This window comes from Anopheles coluzzii, chromosome 2 (assembly GCF_943734685.1).
Source record: "Anopheles coluzzii chromosome 2, AcolN3, whole genome shotgun sequence".
Taxonomy (NCBI): domain Eukaryota; kingdom Metazoa; phylum Arthropoda; class Insecta; order Diptera; family Culicidae; genus Anopheles; species Anopheles coluzzii.
The window spans coordinates 38,917,142-38,935,910 of record NC_064670.1 but is presented as its reverse complement, the minus strand read 5'-3'; the positions used below and the strand labels follow the sequence as shown (position 1 = coordinate 38,935,910).

Sequence of the window (18,769 nt, the reverse complement as noted above, 5' to 3'; positions counted from 1 at the left end):
TCTAATAGCGAACTTATCATCGGTGGCCAGAAATTCTGCTCGACTATTAGTGTACGATTAAATGTACCTTTACATCCAGCGAGTGGCCTCTCGCACCCGTCCAATATCTTTAGGTGCACCGTTAGATAATCAAATTCCGCTAATATTATTCCAAATGAGGCAATTCCTCTGCAGCTTCTGCCCGAAAGTTGTGTTAGTAATGCCTATCCAACTTCCTTTCGGAAATGTAAAACACCAAGCGCTGTCGGCCAAGTTCTCCGAATGTCCAGGCGTCTGAAATGCAACCAAAAGAAAATGCTTCAAACTTTCGTAGTTGCCAAGCCTTCTCCGAGGTAGTCTCCATCTTCCGGCCGCCGTCCAGAGCGCATAAAAAGGAAGTGTAAAATGAAAGAATTCCATTCCATTTCAACTTTTCTGGTTTGTACGGGGAATATGGTAGCAGTCTAATGGAACCCACAAGAAGGGAGGGCCTTGGAGCAAGGAGCAAACGTACCTGAATGGTTGGGCCCATTCAAAGCTCCACTCAAACGAATAATCGTGAAAAGAAAGCGGAAACCATGGTAACGGAAATAGTTTGAAACCGCGCCCGCGGGAGGACGCGCGCGCGCACACACACTTTTTATACGTCATATCCACGCTTGCTTTTGTACAAACTTAAACATCCTGTTCTCCCCGCCACTGTCACGAAGCCAGCGTCCGTCCCATTTTCCTCCCAGTCCAGTCCTTACCCGGCTGTAGGTCACTTTTCCAAATTAAAATGTTCCACTGGAGAGTTGGAATTCATTTGGAAATTATGTCTCGTACAGCGAGCGTAGTGGTTCTCCTTCCGCGATCCTGCCCAGCAACGGTGTAGCGGAACCTATGTGCCGGATTACGAGCTGGAGAAGCTGAGCTGTTCTTGTGGAACCGGGGGGGATGAAAAATCGTTCAGATTCTTACTCTCGCCACCGTTCGTGCCCGGGCAGCGTCAGTGTAGGTAATATACATAAAATTTAACTGAGCTCTTAGCCATGAGGTACGACAATCGCAGTTACGGGATGCGCTACTACACGGAGCGCCACTGCGTCCAGCGACTGGAAGTTCATCCTTCTGGGTTATTATAATCATTTGCTATTAAACACTGTCGCCACCGGTTCGACAGGTTTCCGTTCGACACTGAACATCGTTCGGTTAAAGTGTGGCCCAAATACGATGCAAACCTTACGTAGAGGATACTGGCAAACCAGATGGGCGAATGGGAACCTTTTTCCGGGATGCTTACTCTCACATACTTGTAAAGCTTCTTCTCATTAATCCTCCCACGAATCTTGGTAATACAGCGTGAATGGGCAATGATATTAGTCACTTCATTTGATCTACGTTCTTTTAGTAGTGCTTATGAAATTAGCTGCATCTGTTGGATGTCTTGAAATGCAGCAGAGTTGTCCGTAACAGGATTTTAAACCCTTTAACTGAAAACTGAGCCAGATTTTACAATGTACAAAGTAATTTTTGCAAAAGCTGACATCGAGTCTAATGAGAAATGGTTCGTCTTCTATTATAAATTTATCTAACCGCTCATGACCATAATGCTATAGTGCCTGACAGCTTTTTTATGTTCACATCCTTCTATTCAACTGAAATACGATATACGTGAATAATGTTTCTGTTTTTCTTTGCTCAATTTTATATTGTTCTTTATCATTCAATATTTTTCTCATTTTATGCTTTTATTTTTATTTAGAGTTTTTGTAAACGTTGCAGCATTATTTACTGCTAAATCGCCACCAGTTTACAATTCTTTTTGGAAAATCAAAACAAAAACACGGTACGACCTTTATGGGGTGTTCCTCTTGAATGAAAAAAATGCCCAACGGTTTTTTTTTTAAATAACTCTTGATAATATAAACACCTTGTCTTCGGCGCATACCGCGTAACTACACATCTTGCGGCACATAAAGTGACAGTTTTTGTTGAATGTTTTGTTGGGATTTAGCCGCAAGCCAATATCCCTTGCCAACGCTGCAAATCGGTGCGAATTTCCCTCACTGGCGACGCTTTTTGTAAGTAGTTCCCTTTAAACATTGCGAGGGCTGCGAGTTATATCATCTGCTCGAAATCCTATAGTATTTTATTTAATATTTTTTATTCATAAATTTTATATTTTTGCGGTGGAATTCGTCGAATAGACCACTATTTCTAATTTAGTGGATTTTTTTTAAAAATAAAATGTCAAAATTCAGATGGTAATAATGCTACAATTTGCACTGTTATACCTGCTCTCGGGGTGCTATAATTATAACTACTAAAACTAGGGAAAAATCTACCTAGGCTTGCAAGCTCTTTAATGCGAGAGCTCTGGGGCTGTGAACTTGTATGCAAATCGCTGTCAATTGCATGGCGGGCTGTCGGCAAGTAAAGGAAGGGTAGAGCAAATGAGCGAGATGCAGCGATATTCGAACGTCAAAAACCCTCGCCGTGTAGTACGGGGTTAAAGAGGCCATTTGACACAGTCTCTACAAAAACTAATCAAAACAAAACAATATTGTACGGGCAGCCCACAGCTCGTTTACGTTCTGCTCAACTTGCTATCAAGAAATAGTACACATTCCGCTGTTCCTGATAAGCAATAAATAAAATCTAAATGGAGCAACAGGTAGACAACATACTTGATAAAGTGTAAGTAAAACAAACTCGTTTCCTGCTTCAGTTATTACTGACCCAGCAGCTGCTTCATACCATTTTGACCATTGACTACAATCGTTTCAGCATGGACGTACCAGGTAACATTGGATGTGTTCTAGCAAACAGTCAAGGACTGTGTCTGGGAGGTAATGAATTCTCTCTCCGTTACAGTAGTGTTTCATTTTCATCTAATTTGTTTTCTCCTTTGCGTACGTTCAGTGAAAGGCAATGCTTCGGAACAATCAGCCGGAATAATAGTGGCTATATCTGATTTAGCATCCAAACTAGATCCTAGCAGCACTGCTCCGGTCATTTCATTAGAGTCCAACGACAAGTAAGCCAGAAAGCGTAGTTTTTATCCACCAAACTATCCCTAACACCTTTTTTTACCTTTCCAGAATATGTATGATTCACAAGCAAGGGATCACCGGTGCAATTTACAAGCAGAAGGGAGCGTAGATGTAAGCGTTATCAGAATGAATAAAAAATAAATTTGTTTAAAATAAACATTTGCTTGATGTAGAACGATCGCGACAAACTGGTTGTTGTATACGAAAACACAATTTAGATATTCTTCGACAGAATGAGAAGGCGATGAGGATCTATTCGTTTGTCTTTCGTCCATCAATCCAAAACATCGCATACATTCCAATATTTTGTATCTAATCTTGTTGGAATTATCAATTTCCTGTATATATATAAATAGAACTCAAATATAATTTAGTCAGTCTTGATCTGAGCTCCAAACGGAACAGACGTGTCTCTCCTTTAATTTCAATAGGTTATGGGCCCAGGCTCGCTTGGTGCTGTGTAGGACAATACGTTCACGATATTTTATTGTTGTGGCTCTAATTCAAAGAACGAGCGAAGACAACGGAAAAGTCTGGTGTGAGCGGTGTCGGCAGCAAATGCTGATGTGTTATTGTTCTCAAAAGAGGCGGGGAATAACGATTTGAAAAGACTAGTGGTGGTGTGCTGTGAGCACGATCCCCACAAAAAGGAGTGACGTTGTGACAAAGGAGTGTGATGGAACAGAAAGGCGAAACAGGCCAGGAAACAAAAAGTGTTGCGAAAAGTGATCGTGTGGTGTACACAAATTATTCAGAAAAAATGGATTATTCCAAATTGTTTTTGCTTCCATTGTTCGATGGGACGAATTATTCTTCCTGGAAGTTCAGAATGTTATCTGTACTTGAAGAATACGATTTGATGGAATGTATTTCTTCTGAGCCATCAACAAGTGAAAGTTCTACAGAAAAATCCAAAAAGGACAAACAATGTAAGTCGTTGTTGATTTCGCGTATTAACGACACACATTTGGAGTATGTACAAGAGTGCAAAACCAGCAAGCAAATATGGGACACATTGCAAAAGGTGTTCGAGCGAAAAAGTTTGTCAAGTAAAATGCATGTGAAAAGAAAAATGCTGCTACTAAAACAAGGAGATTCTAGCTTAACGGAGCATTTTCTAGCATTTGACAAACTAGTGCGAGAATTTAAGGCAACGGGTGGAACCATGGAAAATGAAGACATAATTTGTCATTTGTTATTGACTATTGGGTCTGAATATGCCACAGTGGTTACTGTTCTGGAAACTATGCCTCAAGAGCAGTTAACATTGGACATGGTAAAGGCACGTTTACTAGATGAAGAAACAAAGAAAAGTGTGGAAACAAGAAACGACACACAATGCTATCCAGCTGCGTTTTCTAGTGAATACAGTGCAAACCGTGGCAGGCACCAACAAAAGAAACTATTGAAATGTTTTGGTTGCAAAAAGATTGGTCACAAAATCGGGGACTGCCCAGAAAAACAGAAACAAAAGTAAAGCTATTCGAACCAACACAATGCGTATTTTGGTGATGATGGTGTTTGTTTCATTGGTAGCAATGAAATTCTCAGTACGTCACAGCAGGTAAATTGGATTGTTGATTCCGGTTCGTCGGAACACTTAACTAACGATAGAAACTTGCTGGACAAACTAATGCTAATGGACAATCCTATGACAATTGCAGTGGCCAAGGAAGGTGAAACAATAGTTGCGGAACAATATGGAAGTATAAAACTGTTTTCTTCGGTTGGTGACAAATTGGTACCTGTTACTCTCAAAAACGTACTCTACATACCGAATGCGCGTGTGAATTTACTCTCCGTACGCAAAATGGAAGAAGCTGGACTAACTGTGCAGTTTTCAGTTGGAAGGGTTTTAGTGAAATACGGGTCGCAAACAATCGCATGTGGAAGCCGACGGGGAAAACTCTACGAATTGACGTTATTGAAAATTAAGGATGTAGCTGATTCATGTCTCTATTCGTGTGGGAAGGTTCCGAAGTGTTTAGAAATTTGGCATCGTCGTTTTGGCCATATAAGTGCAAAAGGATTAGATCAGATTTTGCGAAACGAAATGGTGATTGGAATGCAGCCAATTCGGCAGCGAGGTGATGAAGACTTTATCTGTGAAGCTTGTGTTGCAGGAAAACTCACTCGAAAGCAATTTGTGACAAGTGAAGATCGAAGATCGAGCAGATTATTGGAACTTATTCATTCCGATATTTGTGGCCCTATCACTCCTGTCGGTTTTTATGGTGAAAAATACTTTATAACATTCATAGATGATTGGAGCAAGTTCACAATGGTGTTTTTACTTAAGACAAAGAGTGAAGCTTTTGAAAAATTTCGTGACTTTGAAGCCATAGTTTCTGCTAAATTTGGATCAAAAATATCTCGTTTGCGGTGTGATAACGGTACAGAATACACCAATATTCAATTTTTGAATTTTTGCAAAGAAAAGGGGATACAAATCGAGTTTACAGTTCCTTATACGCCGGAACAAAACGGTGTTAGTGAGCGGAAAAACAGAACTCTCGTAGAAATGGCTCGTGCAATGATGAAGGATTCTAATGTGAACAAAAGGCTTTGGGGGCCAGCAATCCAAACAGCCGCTTACTTAACCAATCGATGTCCTGCGAAGGCTTTAGCTTCCAATTTGACACCATATGAAATTTGGAACAAGCAAAAACCAAACGTTGACAAACTTAGAGTTTTTGGTGTAAATGTTTACGTGCATGTTCCAAAGGAACAACGACAAAAACTCGACTTCAAATCATGGGAAGGTGTGTTCATTGGTTATGCTACAAATGGGTATCGGATTTGGGATCCGAAAAGAAATCGATGTGTTATTGCGCGAGATGTGATTTTCGTCGAAGAAAAGAATAGTATGAACATGCGTGATAGTGATTTTTCCATAAATGAAGAAATTTATATTCCTGGTGGTTCAGTGCCAAATAATATTGGCTCAAGTGAACAGGTAGAAAATGATAGTGAAAGTGTGCATGGCATTGAAAACGATGAATCGTTTGACAGTTGCTTGGATCAAACAATTCGTGAAATTAGTGACTTGGACCAAGCTACAAATTCTCGTCCAGTTAGAGAACGTGTGGCGCCATCGTGGCATGAAGATTATGATCTAAGTGGTTTTGCGTTAAATGCCTCACATTTTGTGGATAATCTACCACAGGCGTCAAGAGCATGGAATTTGCGATTCCATATGTTTGTGGAAAAACTAGGATTTAAAAGAAGTATAAGTGACAAGTGTTTGTATGTGCGTGAATCTGGAGAAAACCAACTATTTTTATTAATCTATGTGGACGATATGCTTTTGATTGGACAAAAAATGCCGTTAATTACGATAGTGAAACAATGCTTATCAAAGGAATTTGAAATGAAGGATATTGGTGAAGTGAAGTGTTTTCTCGGTTTGACAATCAAAAGAAAACCAGAACAACGTGTTCTTCATATAAGCCAACAATCATTTTTCGAAAAATTACTGCAACGATTTAACATGAAGGACTGTAAACCAGTGTCAACTCCGATTGAGAATCGTTTGCAACTGCAAAAGGGTGAAGAATGCAATCGTGTGAATAAGACATATCGAGAACTAATTGGATGCTTAATGTATGCAACTTTGACAACTAGGCCGGACTTGTGTGCAGCAGTGAATTATTTCAGCCAATTTCAAAGTTGCCCCACAGACCAGCATTGGTACCATCTAAAACGAGTATTGCGCTACGTGCGTGGTACTTTGGACTTTGGTTTACACTTCGAAGGTAATGACAATCTACCAGCCATCGAAGCATATTCGGATGCTGATTGGGGAAACAATGCGATCGATCGACGTTCGCTGACTGGCTATGTTTTCAAAGTTTATGGTAGTACGGTGAGTTGGTCAACAAAGAAACAAACAACAATTTCATTATCTTCAACAGAAGCAGAACTTATAGCATTGTGCATGGCGGCATGCCATGGCATTTGGCTAGTACGACTGCTGGAGGATCTTGACATCAAACTGGATTATCCTGTAGTGTACCATGAAGACAACCAATCGGCGATTCGAGTCATGGGAGAGGAAAAGGAAACCAGCCGGCTAAAGCACATAGACATCAAGTTTCGCTTTGTGCAAGATCTCATCCAACGGGGAATCATCAAACTGAAGTATATACCGACAACTGAACAAGTGGCGGATATTATGACGAAGGGTTTACCTGTAAAGCCGTTTGTTCTACATCGCATAGGTTTGGGATTAAGTGTTTTCAGAAATTGAGGGAGAGTGTTGGAATTATCAATTTCCTGTATATATATAAATAGAACTCAAATATAATTTAGTCAGTCTTGATCTGAGCTCCAAACGGAACAGACGTGTCTCTCCTTTAATTTCAATAAATCTCCTTGCGCATAAGCAGCACATTTGATGATTTATTAAATATGGGCAGAAGTCTGAGCCAGCGTTCAATTTATTTATGTGAGTAATATCAACTATCATTTCGCCCGGAAAATATTTATTTTTGTTACGCAAAAAAAAACATAGAAAAAATCAGTTACAAATTGAAACCACCAGTCTGCAGACCACCTTATCTGTCAAAGAGAAACATCGCGCATAGTTTATTTTTCGCGAGTGTTGCATTATCGCACAGTTTTAGATAATTAACAGTGATAACTGTAATCTTTCTTGAATTAAATACTATATTATACTTCAATCCTTCAATCGTGTCGAAAGTTTGTGGTCTTTTTCACTCAAAATTGTCCTCCAAAAACAAGCCAAGCTGAAGCTGCTGCCCTGCACGCACAGTGCACCCTTCAACAAATCACCAAACGTCAAACGCAGTATTTTCCAGCTTTTGTTTGTGAACACAACAGTAATGCGATACTAGCAAAAATATCCAATTTTCTGGCTAAAAATGGAACAGTTTGTAAATTGCGTACTGTGCTTGACTACCGAGCCGCAAAGCTTTCTCAAGGTGTTCAATGAAGAGAAACAGGATACAGACATCGCGTCCGTAATAACAAAACATCTTTGGGTATGTAACGCCGCCAGCACCGTTCCCCCCAGCGTTTCCCGTCCACATACGATGCGATAGCATATTTCGTAAACACAGCCCATTTTGGCCAGCACATTAATGCACGCGTACCTTTTGTGATTTGTGTGTTTAGGTGAAACCGGCCAAGGATTCGTACGTATGTGATGAGTGCTGGAAATGTTTAAACGATTTCCACGAGTTCTACACCAAGCTCGAGAACATACACTATCCGCCCGATCCGGAGGATGCGTCATGCAATGCCAAAGACATCCGACAGTACCGTGAGTATCGTAGTGGCTGCCGTAACGGCCTTCGTACCTTCGAAAGTTTAACATTCAAACTGAGCATGCTTTTCTGCGTTTTCCGTTATAGTTTTCGAATTTCATCCCGTGGAAGACGTGAAGATCGAGGAACTGTCTCAGAATGCGGAGGACATGGAAGAAATAGAGTACGAGTATTTGGAAGCATGTAACGAAGAAACCATAGAGAATGAGAACGCCGAACGTTCCAGCGGTCGTCCGAAACGAGCCAGTGCCGCACAGGCGAACTATAAAATTGAAGCGGCCGAATCAGAGTGGGAAAAGGATTACCTTGCGACCAACGAGGACGAGTACGACGACGACGACGACGACGAAGCGGACGCCGATTACAATGGCGATGAGAAGGAAGAGGTTGACTATCTGGAAGAGGATAATGATGACAGTGAGGTCATTAACTACGATAGTCCCTCGAAGGCAAAGCAAGAGCCGGGCACCAAAAAGGAGCCAGCCAGCGAACCGACGTCACCACCGAAAAGGGGTAGAGGTAGGCCTCCGAAGGCAAAACCCGAGATCGAAATCAAACCGGAACCGAAATCAAAGCTGCGCCGCCGGGGTCGTAAAAGAAAGGTTTCGGTTAGCAGCAGCGACTCGGAGCTGGAATCCGACTTTGACGATTTTATTGACGGCGAAGACTGGAAGAAGTATCGCAACACGTCGAAGGATAAGGGGAGAAGATCGCTCGGTTTTCGGCAGCTGCAGGAAAAGATATTTTCATACGTGGATGAATTTATCTGCTACTACTGTCCGGAAAAAATCGTCTTCGAACGGTTTCACCATGCGAATTTGCATTACAAGAAGGTACACAATGAGCCAGCCTTTCTGCGGTGTCCAAAGTGTGGCAAAAAGTGCTTCACACCGGGCGGATTTGTGAGCCACATGGAAACGCATGAAGATCCGGAGCGGAACAAGTATGCTATCACGAGCGTTTTGTAGGGAGTTTGGGCCACCTTAATCGCTTATTATTTTATGCTTTCGCTCTTTTCTTAAGGTGTAAAATCTGCGGCAAGGTTACGGATCAGGAAATCACGCTCAAGAAGCACATGCGAGCGCACCAGGAGAACCTGGAGAAGGACTTTCCGTACCCGTGCAGCCTGTGCAATCGGCGGTTCGAGGAGGAGGAGAAGCGAGAGAAACACGAACGGCTGCACGGACGGAAAGTGATCATCAAGAAGGAGAAGGGTCGCGATCTGGAGCTGCTTGAGTTCTACAAACGCATCTACTGTGAAGTGTGTGAAGAGAAAAAGCCCGAATCAACCTCGTTCGATAACTTCTGGGATCTGAAGGTGCACATGGGTAATGAGCACAACAAAACGCCATTCCTAAAGTGTCCAATCTGCTTCAAGAAGAATGTGTGCCGCCAGCAGCTAATGGTGCACGTGGATGTACATAATAATCCAGAAAACTATCGGTATGATGAAGCGCTGGCAAATTTTCCATCCCCCCATCCTGATGCATACTAACTCTCCTGTGTTCTCTCTCTCTCTCTTTAGCTGTGAGGTGTGTAAGGAAATCCATCAGAATCTTGAAAAGCACATGATAAAAGCACACACCCCGGAAACGTCGTTACCGGACGAGAAAAATTACAGCTGCGAACATTGCGGAAAGATGTTCAAATATCAAACGAATCTTAAAAGTCATATCGATCGTGTCCACGGTGTAAAGGATGTATCCTGTGACATCTGCCACAAATAGTAAGTATTACAGACGCAATCGAAAAACGGCGCACAGCTGCAAGAAGCATCACTAATTTGCCTCCTGTTTCACTCCAGTTTCAATAGCAAAGCATTGAGCGCTCACAAACGTTCAGCCCACACGGACGAGATGTTTATGTGCGAACATTGTCCGAAAATGTTCAAAACGCGCAGCGGTCTCGAATCCCACAAGAGTGACCACGACGAAACGTTGCGCAAATCGGTGCAGTGTCTCATCTGTGGCAAAGAGATGCGCCGCGGTGCCAGCATGGCGAAGCACATGAAAACGATCCACTCGCAGGAGGATCCGGTCAGCTGTGATCTATGCGGCAAGGTGTTCCGCACCACGTTCCACATGATGCGGCACCGCGCCAACACGTGCTCGGCCACGATCGACTCACGGCCGTACAAGTGCGAAGTGTGCGGCAAAGGCTTTGCCATGAAGCTCACGATGACCGAGCATATGACAACGCACACGCGCACAAGCCTGTATCAGTGCGCGTTCTGCTTCAAGACCTTCGGGTACATTTCGAATCTATACAAACACCGGAAGAAAGCTCATCCGCTCGAGTGGCAGGAGGTGCAGGCACGGCCTGAACAGGGAATCGCCACCGTAATCGAAATACGCAATTAGGAAGTGTATTTTAAAGTGTGGTCGAACGGTTAACGGTTTATTTAAAGAGAAAACGCTGAACAGTGTTTTTGTTTATTTGTTAACTATGACCCAAAGTGTTTATGCAATTAATTAAATATGTACGCTGCGTACGATTTTAGATTTGTGTACAATAGTGAGCTGCTATGGTTTGTTTTTCTCAAGAAAGTTTAGTCGATATGTTAGAATTAAGTTTCTTTGCAATCTATTAAGCTTTTTTAATAATTGATCACAAAAAAATTAGTTGATGAACAAATCCTAGGTTAATATGTTTTCTTAAGTAGAATCTTTAAAGTAAAGTCGTTTATAGTGATCGTCTAATGTAGAATAGGATAGGATGAAGGATAAGTATTTTAAACTTTAGAAATATTGCAAAACAAATCGAAAAGCACACCGTCTAAAGTGTTGAACCGTGGAGCATGAAATTATATTTTTAAACTTTTCAAATTGAACATAGGTTTTAAGGAAATAATCCAACAAATGTGTGTGAGAAACTTTACTAACGTAATAAACGATCTATCCTGTAGTATGTGCTTGGGTTTTTTTTTTTAATTTATAGATTAAAGCCAAAATATTTACAATATTCAAACATTTCAACGTCTTTACATTCACCACGGCCTATATCATCTCACCACGGCTCAGATCGTCTCACCACGACGCACGCCGTCATGTATGGAACTTTTGTTGCTTGGGCCATCATATCATAAAACGTCAAGATGTTTATAGTTTTCGTTTCCCAGAATTTATCGTAAACAAACAACATGTATCGTCCTGCTGTTTGGCGTTTTTAAGTGATAGTTTTTACCTAAATCGAATTTGAATTTAGCTCTTTAACGTTGCTCATTAAAGTGAGTTAGCAAAAATGGCCCACATCACCAGTTGTGCGCTTTGTTTAACAGCCGAGTCCCAGTGGTTCGTTCGAGTATTTGACGAAGCTAACACGACGCTCAATATGGCACAGATCATATCGAAATATTTATGGTTTGATGTTAGTCGCGGCATGTTTTTGCTTGTACGGTTAGAAAGTAGATTTATCGTTCTCTTACTGTTGTTGTTTTCAGCTAAAACCGGCCGCCCAGCCGTGCGTGTGCGGTGAATGCTGGAGCAGTGTGCACGATTTTCATCAATTCTACACCAAACTGGAGAACATTCATTGTGACGAGTTAGTTGCAGCGGACAGTACAGAGCAACAACGTGAGCCAAATGCTTCCATTGCCCTTGTCATCACTTCATGTTCGTTGGGATACAATAATTGGCTTAATTTTGCTCTCCATTACAGCGCCTGAATTTGAGCTGCCAGAAGAAACCCACCAAAAGGAAGATCAGTTGCAGAAAAGCATCGATGATGGGTATGAAAGGAAGCATGTTCCCACAGTTGAAGTCATTGACAGCAGCGAGAAGAGAAACAACTCAGACAGCGCTGCGAACGAACCAGTGAAACCCCACACGCAAACAGACGCCATGGACACTATGGACAAAGGAGACAAGAAACATTTCGTGGAGGTGGAAGACTATGCTAGCAATGATGATGACACCGGCGGCTATTGCCCATCGGATGACAACATGCTGGATGGTGATACACTTAACACCGAAGGCAGGGATGAATCTATCGATAAAAAGCCTACGATGAATAACGTAACCGTTGTCGCCATACCTGTGGAACAGCTCTCCGTAAAGCGTGGTAGAGGCCGTCCACCAAAGCCAAAGCTGGAACAGCAAAGCGTAGCAGTACATGCAAAAGAATCTCCAAAGGATACGAATGTCTCGGAGCAAACACCTGCGAAACGTCCCAGGGGTCGTCCACCAAAGCGAAAGCTGGACATTTCAAGCGCCTCGCCGAACGTTGCTCAGAAAAGTGAAGCACCGCCTGCTGTAATTGAAACGTCACTTGTTGCCACCACGACCGAACCCGCTAAGCGACGCAGAGGTAGACCTCCGAAAAATGCCCTTACCGCCGTTGCGGTACATTCTGGCCGTGGGAGGAAAGCTCACTCTGTTACTGGCCACAAACGGTCTATCGCGCTGCGGACGAAAGTGAAGAAAGAAATAATACGTGGACAGGAGCCAACATACACGGATAGCGGTGAGAGCGAATCGGAGAATGGTTCGGATTATGAAGCGGCGAGTGCTAAAAAAAAGCCGCCAAAGCGTGAGAAGAGCGACCGGGACGAGCGAATATTTAAGTACGTCGATGAGTTTTGCTGCCATTACTGTGTGGAAAATGTGACGTTCAAGCGGTTCGTCGATGCGGACCGCCACTACAAGCTGGTGCACAACGAGCCGGGCTTTCTGAAGTGTACGAAATGCGAGAAGAAGTGTTTTACGCCCGGCATGTTCGTGAGCCACATGGAGACGCACGAAGATCCGGAAAAGTATAAGTAAGATACCATAATCGGTATTCTGGTCGTGGGCAGTCGAATTATTCTTTCTCTCTCTTTCTTTGCTAGATGCAACATTTGCGGCAAAATAACGGACTGTAACATCTCGCTCAAGAAGCACATGCGAGTGCATTTGAGTCAGCTGGAAGAGAACCTACCCTTCCCTTGCAGTCGTTGCAAACGAAAGTTTGAATCAGAGGAGCAGCGCAACAAGCACGAAAAGCTGCACGTGCCCAAACCGCTGGTCAAGCGGGAAAAGGGCCCGGATCTGGAGGTGTTGGCGTTCTACAAACGCATCTACTGCGATGTGTGCGAAGAGCAAACCCCCGATTCGACCTCGTTTGAGAACTTCTGGGACCTGCGGGTGCACATGGAGCAGGAGCACAACAAGGGAGCGTACCTGAAATGCCCGATCTGCAACAAGAGGAATCTGTACCGGCAGCATCTCATCACGCATATCGATATGCACAATAATCCGGAGAAGTATCGGTGAGTATGCTGTACATGTGTTGGCAATTGGGAGCTCTGAATAACAAAGAACGGGGGTATTTTCGTGCCTACATAGGTGTGAGGTTTGCAAGGAAGTCTATCAAAATCTCGATTCGCACATGGTCAAAGCCCACACACCCACGACTGCGATTCCGGCGGACAGAAAGTACAAGTGTGACCAGTGCGGACGAATGTTTAACTTCCTGGCCAATTTGAAAATGCACATTGACTGTGTTCATGGCTCAAAAGACATCCGTTGCAATGTATGCAATAAGTAGTAAGTATTTATTTAGCGCTAATAAGCCTTGCATTCAGCCCTTACCGATCACCGCCCCTTTCCGCTTTTCAGCTTCAATCTCAAAGCGTTCCAGGTGCACAAGCGAACAGCTCACACCGACCAGATGCTGATGTGCGAACATTGTCCCAAAATGTTCAAAACACGCGGCGCGCTAGAGGTGCACAAGGGCATTCACGATGATACGCTGGTGCAGTTTACGACCTGCAAGCTCTGCAACAAGCAGATACGGCTTACCAACGTGAAGAAGCATATGACCTCGCAGCACTCCGACGATGGGCCGGTCAGCTGCGAAATGTGTGGCAAATCGTTCCGCTCCATGTTCCACATGAAGCGGCACCAGAAGAACACGTGCGAAGCGACGATCGATTCGCGCAAACACAAGTGCGAAATATGTGGCAAGGGCTTCTGTTTGAAGCTGACGATGATCGAACACATGACGACACACACGCGCACGAACAAGTACCAGTGTGCGTTTTGTTTTAAATCGTTTGGCTACATTTCGAATCTGTACAAGCATCGCAAGAAGGCACATCCGCTCGAATGGCAAGAGATACAGGCACGTCCGGAGGAAAATATTGCTTCGGTTATAGTTGTACGAACGAATTGAAGTTGTAGGCTAATTTAAGTGAAATGTTTAAATTAATGTTTAGTTGTACAGTCTTTCCCCGAGTTACCCGACACTCGAGTTACGCGAATTCGAATTACGCGAATTTTTATTTTTGACAGTTCAGATGTCAAATCAGTACAATTTTCTCCATCAATAGTCAAATGAAAAATAATTAGCAACATTTCCAAAGTTTTAAATCACTACAAAGTCAGAAATAACCAAATTTTCTGCACCAATTGCATCAAATAAGTATTAAATTACATAAATGAACTAAATTCAATCAAAAATTATGATAAATAAAGTATATTTTTGCTGTAACATGTGATATTCGACTTACGCGAAAATCCGAGTTACGCGAATGTCTCCGGAACGCATTATTCGCGTAACTCGGGGAAAGACTGTACTTTTGTGTAGAGATGTGCAAATAGGTAGCTTTTAATAAAACATTTATGAAGGTTTGATTACGATCAGACAGTAATCGTATTTTCTTTTCCTCAATTTATAATAAGCTAACTAAATTGCTCTTTTAATTAAAAAAAAGAACAATTATTCATATCACGAATGCAGCCTAAAATTGATATAACCACGCTTTAGATCGAATCGCTTACAATAGATCTACAGATGATACTGCAATTATAAGTATTATACATGCAAATCAATTTTACACAATTAATTAATGGATGGGTATGGTATGAGATATGTTTTTAATGATTTTGCTCTTCAATTCTCCATATAAATGCCTTTTCTTCACCGTGGTGAAATTTATTCTAAATTAACTGTCATTTTAAAATTGTTCACGCTTCATCGCCCAGCAGCTCGCTTGAAGCGTTTCGCATGCTGTCAGTTTGTTTGGAAAGCGATGTGGTGAGTGTAACCGCGACCCACTCCCAACATGGCTGTCAACTGTCAAGCCCGAAAACATCAAGCCATCAGTCCATCTTTTCATATTTCGACGCTTGGCAGCGAATTAACGCAGCCCGAAAATGAGTAGCGAAAGGGATTGCGCCCTTTGCCTAACCAGCGAATCCAAATGGCTATTGGACGTGTTTAGTGAATCCAACCGGGACCTGCATATGGCATCGGTCATATCGAAACACCTGTGGTTTGATGTAAGTGCAATCCTCCGGAGGTTCCGCTCCATCGAGCGCTTCCAAACACGCAGCGCACCGTAGTGACGCCACAACAAACAACAAGATTGACTCGGTGCGAAACAACAGTGCAATAACGTTTCATTGGTTTTGTGTTTACTTCTCCTCTGCAGCTGAATCCCGCCAGCGAGCCTCACATTTGTATGGATTGCTGGACCACCATACACAACTTCCATCGGTACTACACCAAGCTCGAAGCCCTCCACGATCGGGACGATGGAATCACAGTCGATGAGTCGAGTAAGTGTTGATTGAACCTAATGTTTTGCCTGTTATCTGATAATCTGACCGTGTTGCAGCCGCGAACGATGAGATGGGAGAGCTGAAAAACATTGAATTCCTCGAGGAAGATGCCGAGGAGCTCCGGATGCAGATGAAACAGATTCCCAATGCTTCGTACGATGGAAGCGAAGAGCAGGAAAGCCCCAGCAGGGGCTCGGCACTTGAGAGAAAGAAGAAGTCAAACGATCAGGAGTTTAGCCTTTTCGAAATCGAGGTCGAGCAGGACGGAGATGGAACGGTTTACCGACTGGATGCATTTGAAAACCACGAACAGACGGACCGGCCCGAATCAGAAACCCGCAAACAGCCTGTTATATTGAACGGCCAAATGAAACCGTCCAGTGCTGGAGAAAGTTCAACCGTCGCTATCGACTTCTTCGTACCGGAGGACGAACCGCCCGTCAAGCGTGGCCGAGGCCGCCCACGGAAGCAGATCAAAGTAGAACCGGACACATCGTTGCGGATCATTAAAAAAGAAAACAATTCCAGCATGGACGAGCACAACACCTCCCTGGATTCGACGGGTGGCAACGATGAGCAAGTGCCTGTTAAGCGTCGCCGAGGTCGTCCACCGAAGAATGCGAGTGTGCAGCGAAACGCCTCACCAATCGTACCCACCCCAAGGGCAATAAAGAGAGAGGTAAAAACGGAGCGGGAAGACGAGGATGCGCCAGACAGTGGTGGTACCCCACGACCCGAACGGAGATCGACACGTGTGCGGAAGGCAAAATATTTCAGCGATATGGAGCAGGACAGCAATGAGGAGGAGGATGAGGAGGAGGAGGTACAAGAGGAAGAAACAGAGCCGAGCGAATATGAACCTGGCGATGATCCGGAGTACGAGGCGAGGCTGCAGCTTCAACGGGAACTGAATATGGATGATTTTGCCTTCTACGAGTATCAGTGCAGTCTGGAGAACGATCACGGTGCGCGCGATAACAAGATCTTTCAGTATGTGGACGAGTTTGCGTGTCACGTGTGTGAGGAGAAAGTGACGTTCAAACGGTTTGCCGAAGCGCACTTGCACTACCGGGTGGAGCACAACCAGCCGCCGTATCTGAAGTGTCCCAGGTGTGAGAAGAAATGCCACACGCCGGGAATGTTCGTGAGTCACATGGAGACGCATGACGATCCGGAGAAGAATAAGTAAGTTTGTCGTTTTTGGCCAAAAGTTTTGCTTTTAATTTAACCGTCATTACTTTCCCCCTTTTTGCGCCAGGTGCCAGATTTGCGGCAAGTACACGGACTGTAACATATCGCTGAAGAAGCACATGCGCGTGCACCAGAGCCAGCTGGAGGAGAACCTCCCGTATCCGTGCAGTTTGTGCAAGCGAAAGTTCGAGACGGAGGATCTGCGGGAGAAGCACGAGAAGCTGCACGTGCCGAAACCGCACGTACCGAAGGAGAAAGGACCCGACCACGAGGTGCTGGACTTTTACAAGGTCATCGCGTGCGATATATGCGAGGAGGAGCAGACCGACTCGCCGACGTACGACAACCTGAGCGACCTGCGCGCCCACATGGTGAAGGAGCACAACAAAAACATGTACCTGCGGTGTCCCTATTGTTCCACCAGGCAAGTCAACCGGCAACAGGTCATCACGCACATCGACATGCACAACAATCCGGACAAGTATCGGTTAGTATTTGTGAATCGTAACGTCTCTATTTAATATATCTATTAATATCGCAATGTTGCGTCGTTCTGTGCACAGATGCGAAGTCTGCAAGGAGGTGCACCAGAATCTGCATCAACACATGATGAAGGCCCATGCGCCAACTACGGCGGACGAGGCGGACAAAAAGTACAAGTGCGACCAGTGTGGAAGGTCGTTCAACTTCCTGGCGAACTTAAAGATGCACGTGGATTGCGTCCACGGCGTGAAGGACGTGAAGTGCAATGTGTGCAACAAATTGTAAGCATCCCACATTGGATTGCGTCTAGGAAGATGAGTTTAATCACACATTCTGTGCATTTTTCCACCCCCTCCCACAGCTTCAACTACAGAGCCTATCGGACGCACAAGCGTACCGCGCACACCGACCTGATGCTGATGTGCGAGCTCTGTCCAAAGATGTTCAAAAATCGAAAGTCGTTCGAAGTGCACAAAGCTTCGCACGAGGGCCTGATGCTGCGGATGACGAACTGTGTGCTGTGCGGTAAGCTCATACGCACCTGCAGCATGTCGAAGCACATGAAAACGATCCACTCGGAGGAGGACCCGGTCAATTGCGATCTGTGCGGCAAAATGTTCCGCACCACGTTCCACATGAAGCGCCATCAGAAGAACACGTGCGAGGTGACGATGGATTCGCGCTCCTTCAAGTGCGAGGTGTGCGGCAAGGGTTTCTCCACCAAGCTGACGATGATGGAACATATGACGACGCACACGCGCACCAATCAGTATCAGTGCGCGTTCTGCTTCAAATCGTTCGGCTACATCTCGAACCTGTACAAGCACCGGAAGAAGGCACACCCGCTCGAGTGGCAGGAGGTGCAGGCGCACCCGGAAGAAAACATTGCATCGGTAATCGTCGTTCGAAACTGAAGTGCTGTGGTTTTCTGTTTTCTTTACCATTCTTCTTTTGATAAACTTTCATTTTGGCCGTTTACTGTACAGAACTCAGCAGTTTCTTTTCCACCCGGCCACATTAACAGATGGGACTTTTGTAAGCGAAAGCGTATAGTGAGGACTAGTTTAGCAATAAAGTATTTTCCATATTTGCGTTCGGTGGAACGCATTTCGAAAGTGGTGAACAATGTTGCTTCGTAAAACAAATTCCGAAAATCTAACTCAAACGTCCGTTGCACATTTCAAATGCAACGGGATTGCTCACACTAACACACACTCACACGCGAAGGCACTTTTATCAGCAACGCTACCCG

General features: G+C 44.0%; 4 protein-coding genes across 4 annotated transcripts; all 4 read left to right on the top strand.

Annotated features, from left to right (window-relative positions):
* The first annotated feature begins 2,493 nt into the window (after positions 1–2,493).
* LOC120949592 (uncharacterized) lies at positions 2,494–3,171 on the top strand. The gene is made up of 4 exons (XM_040366988.2): positions 2,494–2,658; positions 2,749–2,810; positions 2,884–2,998; positions 3,063–3,171. Exons 1-4 carry the CDS (start codon positions 2,624–2,626, stop codon positions 3,121–3,123), a joined length of 273 nt encoding a protein of 90 aa, XP_040222922.2. The 5' UTR covers positions 2,494–2,623; the 3' UTR covers positions 3,124–3,171.
* Positions 3,172–7,552: 4,381 nt separating this feature from the next.
* LOC120950268 (zinc finger protein 90-like) lies at positions 7,553–11,209 on the top strand. The gene is made up of 6 exons (XM_040368170.2): positions 7,553–8,017; positions 8,151–8,298; positions 8,390–9,245; positions 9,326–9,745; positions 9,828–10,028; positions 10,107–11,209. The coding sequence occupies exons 1-6, from the start codon at positions 7,898–7,900 to the stop codon at positions 10,660–10,662; spliced, it is 2,301 nt and encodes a 766-aa protein (XP_040224104.2). The 5' UTR covers positions 7,553–7,897; the 3' UTR covers positions 10,663–11,209.
* A 77-nt stretch (positions 11,210–11,286) lies between these two features.
* Positions 11,287–14,935, top strand: LOC120950267 (zinc finger protein 37-like). The gene is made up of 6 exons (XM_040368169.2): positions 11,287–11,668; positions 11,742–11,874; positions 11,960–13,058; positions 13,128–13,547; positions 13,624–13,824; positions 13,897–14,935. The coding sequence occupies exons 1-6, from the start codon at positions 11,543–11,545 to the stop codon at positions 14,450–14,452; spliced, it is 2,535 nt and encodes an 844-aa protein (XP_040224103.2). The 5' UTR covers positions 11,287–11,542; the 3' UTR covers positions 14,453–14,935.
* Positions 14,936–15,350: 415 nt separating this feature from the next.
* LOC120947227 (zinc finger protein 665-like) lies at positions 15,351–18,632 on the top strand. The gene is made up of 6 exons (XM_040362380.2): positions 15,351–15,561; positions 15,714–15,840; positions 15,900–17,028; positions 17,102–17,521; positions 17,598–17,798; positions 17,879–18,632. The coding sequence occupies exons 1-6, from the start codon at positions 15,436–15,438 to the stop codon at positions 18,429–18,431; spliced, it is 2,556 nt and encodes an 851-aa protein (XP_040218314.2). The 5' UTR covers positions 15,351–15,435; the 3' UTR covers positions 18,432–18,632.
* Positions 18,633–18,769: the final 137 nt, after the last annotated feature.

Bases quoted from the DNA above. Each gene is read 5' to 3' on its own strand.
- LOC120949592 (XM_040366988.2), top strand. From the start codon at position 2,624: ATGGAGCAACAGGTAGACAACATACTTGATAAAGT. The intron at 2,811-2,883 runs GTAATGAATTCT...GCGTACGTTCAG, and splicing joins TCAAGGACTGTGTCTGGGAG to TGAAAGGCAATGCTTCGGAA. The intron at 2,999-3,062 runs GTAAGCCAGAAA...TTACCTTTCCAG, and splicing joins TCATTAGAGTCCAACGACAA to AATATGTATGATTCACAAGC.
- LOC120947227 (XM_040362380.2), top strand. From the start codon at position 15,436: ATGAGTAGCGAAAGGGATTGCGCCCTTTGCCTAACCAGCGAATCCAAA. The intron at 15,841-15,899 runs GTAAGTGTTGAT...ACCGTGTTGCAG, and splicing joins AATCACAGTCGATGAGTCGA to CCGCGAACGATGAGATGGGA. The intron at 17,029-17,101 runs GTAAGTTTGTCG...TTTTTGCGCCAG, and splicing joins GACGATCCGGAGAAGAATAA to GTGCCAGATTTGCGGCAAGT.
- LOC120950268 (XM_040368170.2), top strand. From the start codon at position 7,898: ATGGAACAGTTTGTAAATTGCGTACTGTGCTTGACTACCGAGCCGCAA. The intron at 8,018-8,150 runs GTATGTAACGCC...TTGTGTGTTTAG, and splicing joins TAATAACAAAACATCTTTGG to GTGAAACCGGCCAAGGATTC. The intron at 9,746-9,827 runs GTATGATGAAGC...CTCTCTCTTTAG, and splicing joins AATAATCCAGAAAACTATCG to CTGTGAGGTGTGTAAGGAAA.
- LOC120950267 (XM_040368169.2), top strand. From the start codon at position 11,543: ATGGCCCACATCACCAGTTGTGCGCTTTGTTTAACAGCCGAGTCCCAG. The intron at 13,059-13,127 runs GTAAGATACCAT...TTTCTTTGCTAG, and splicing joins GAAGATCCGGAAAAGTATAA to ATGCAACATTTGCGGCAAAA. The intron at 13,548-13,623 runs GTGAGTATGCTG...GTGCCTACATAG, and splicing joins AATAATCCGGAGAAGTATCG to GTGTGAGGTTTGCAAGGAAG.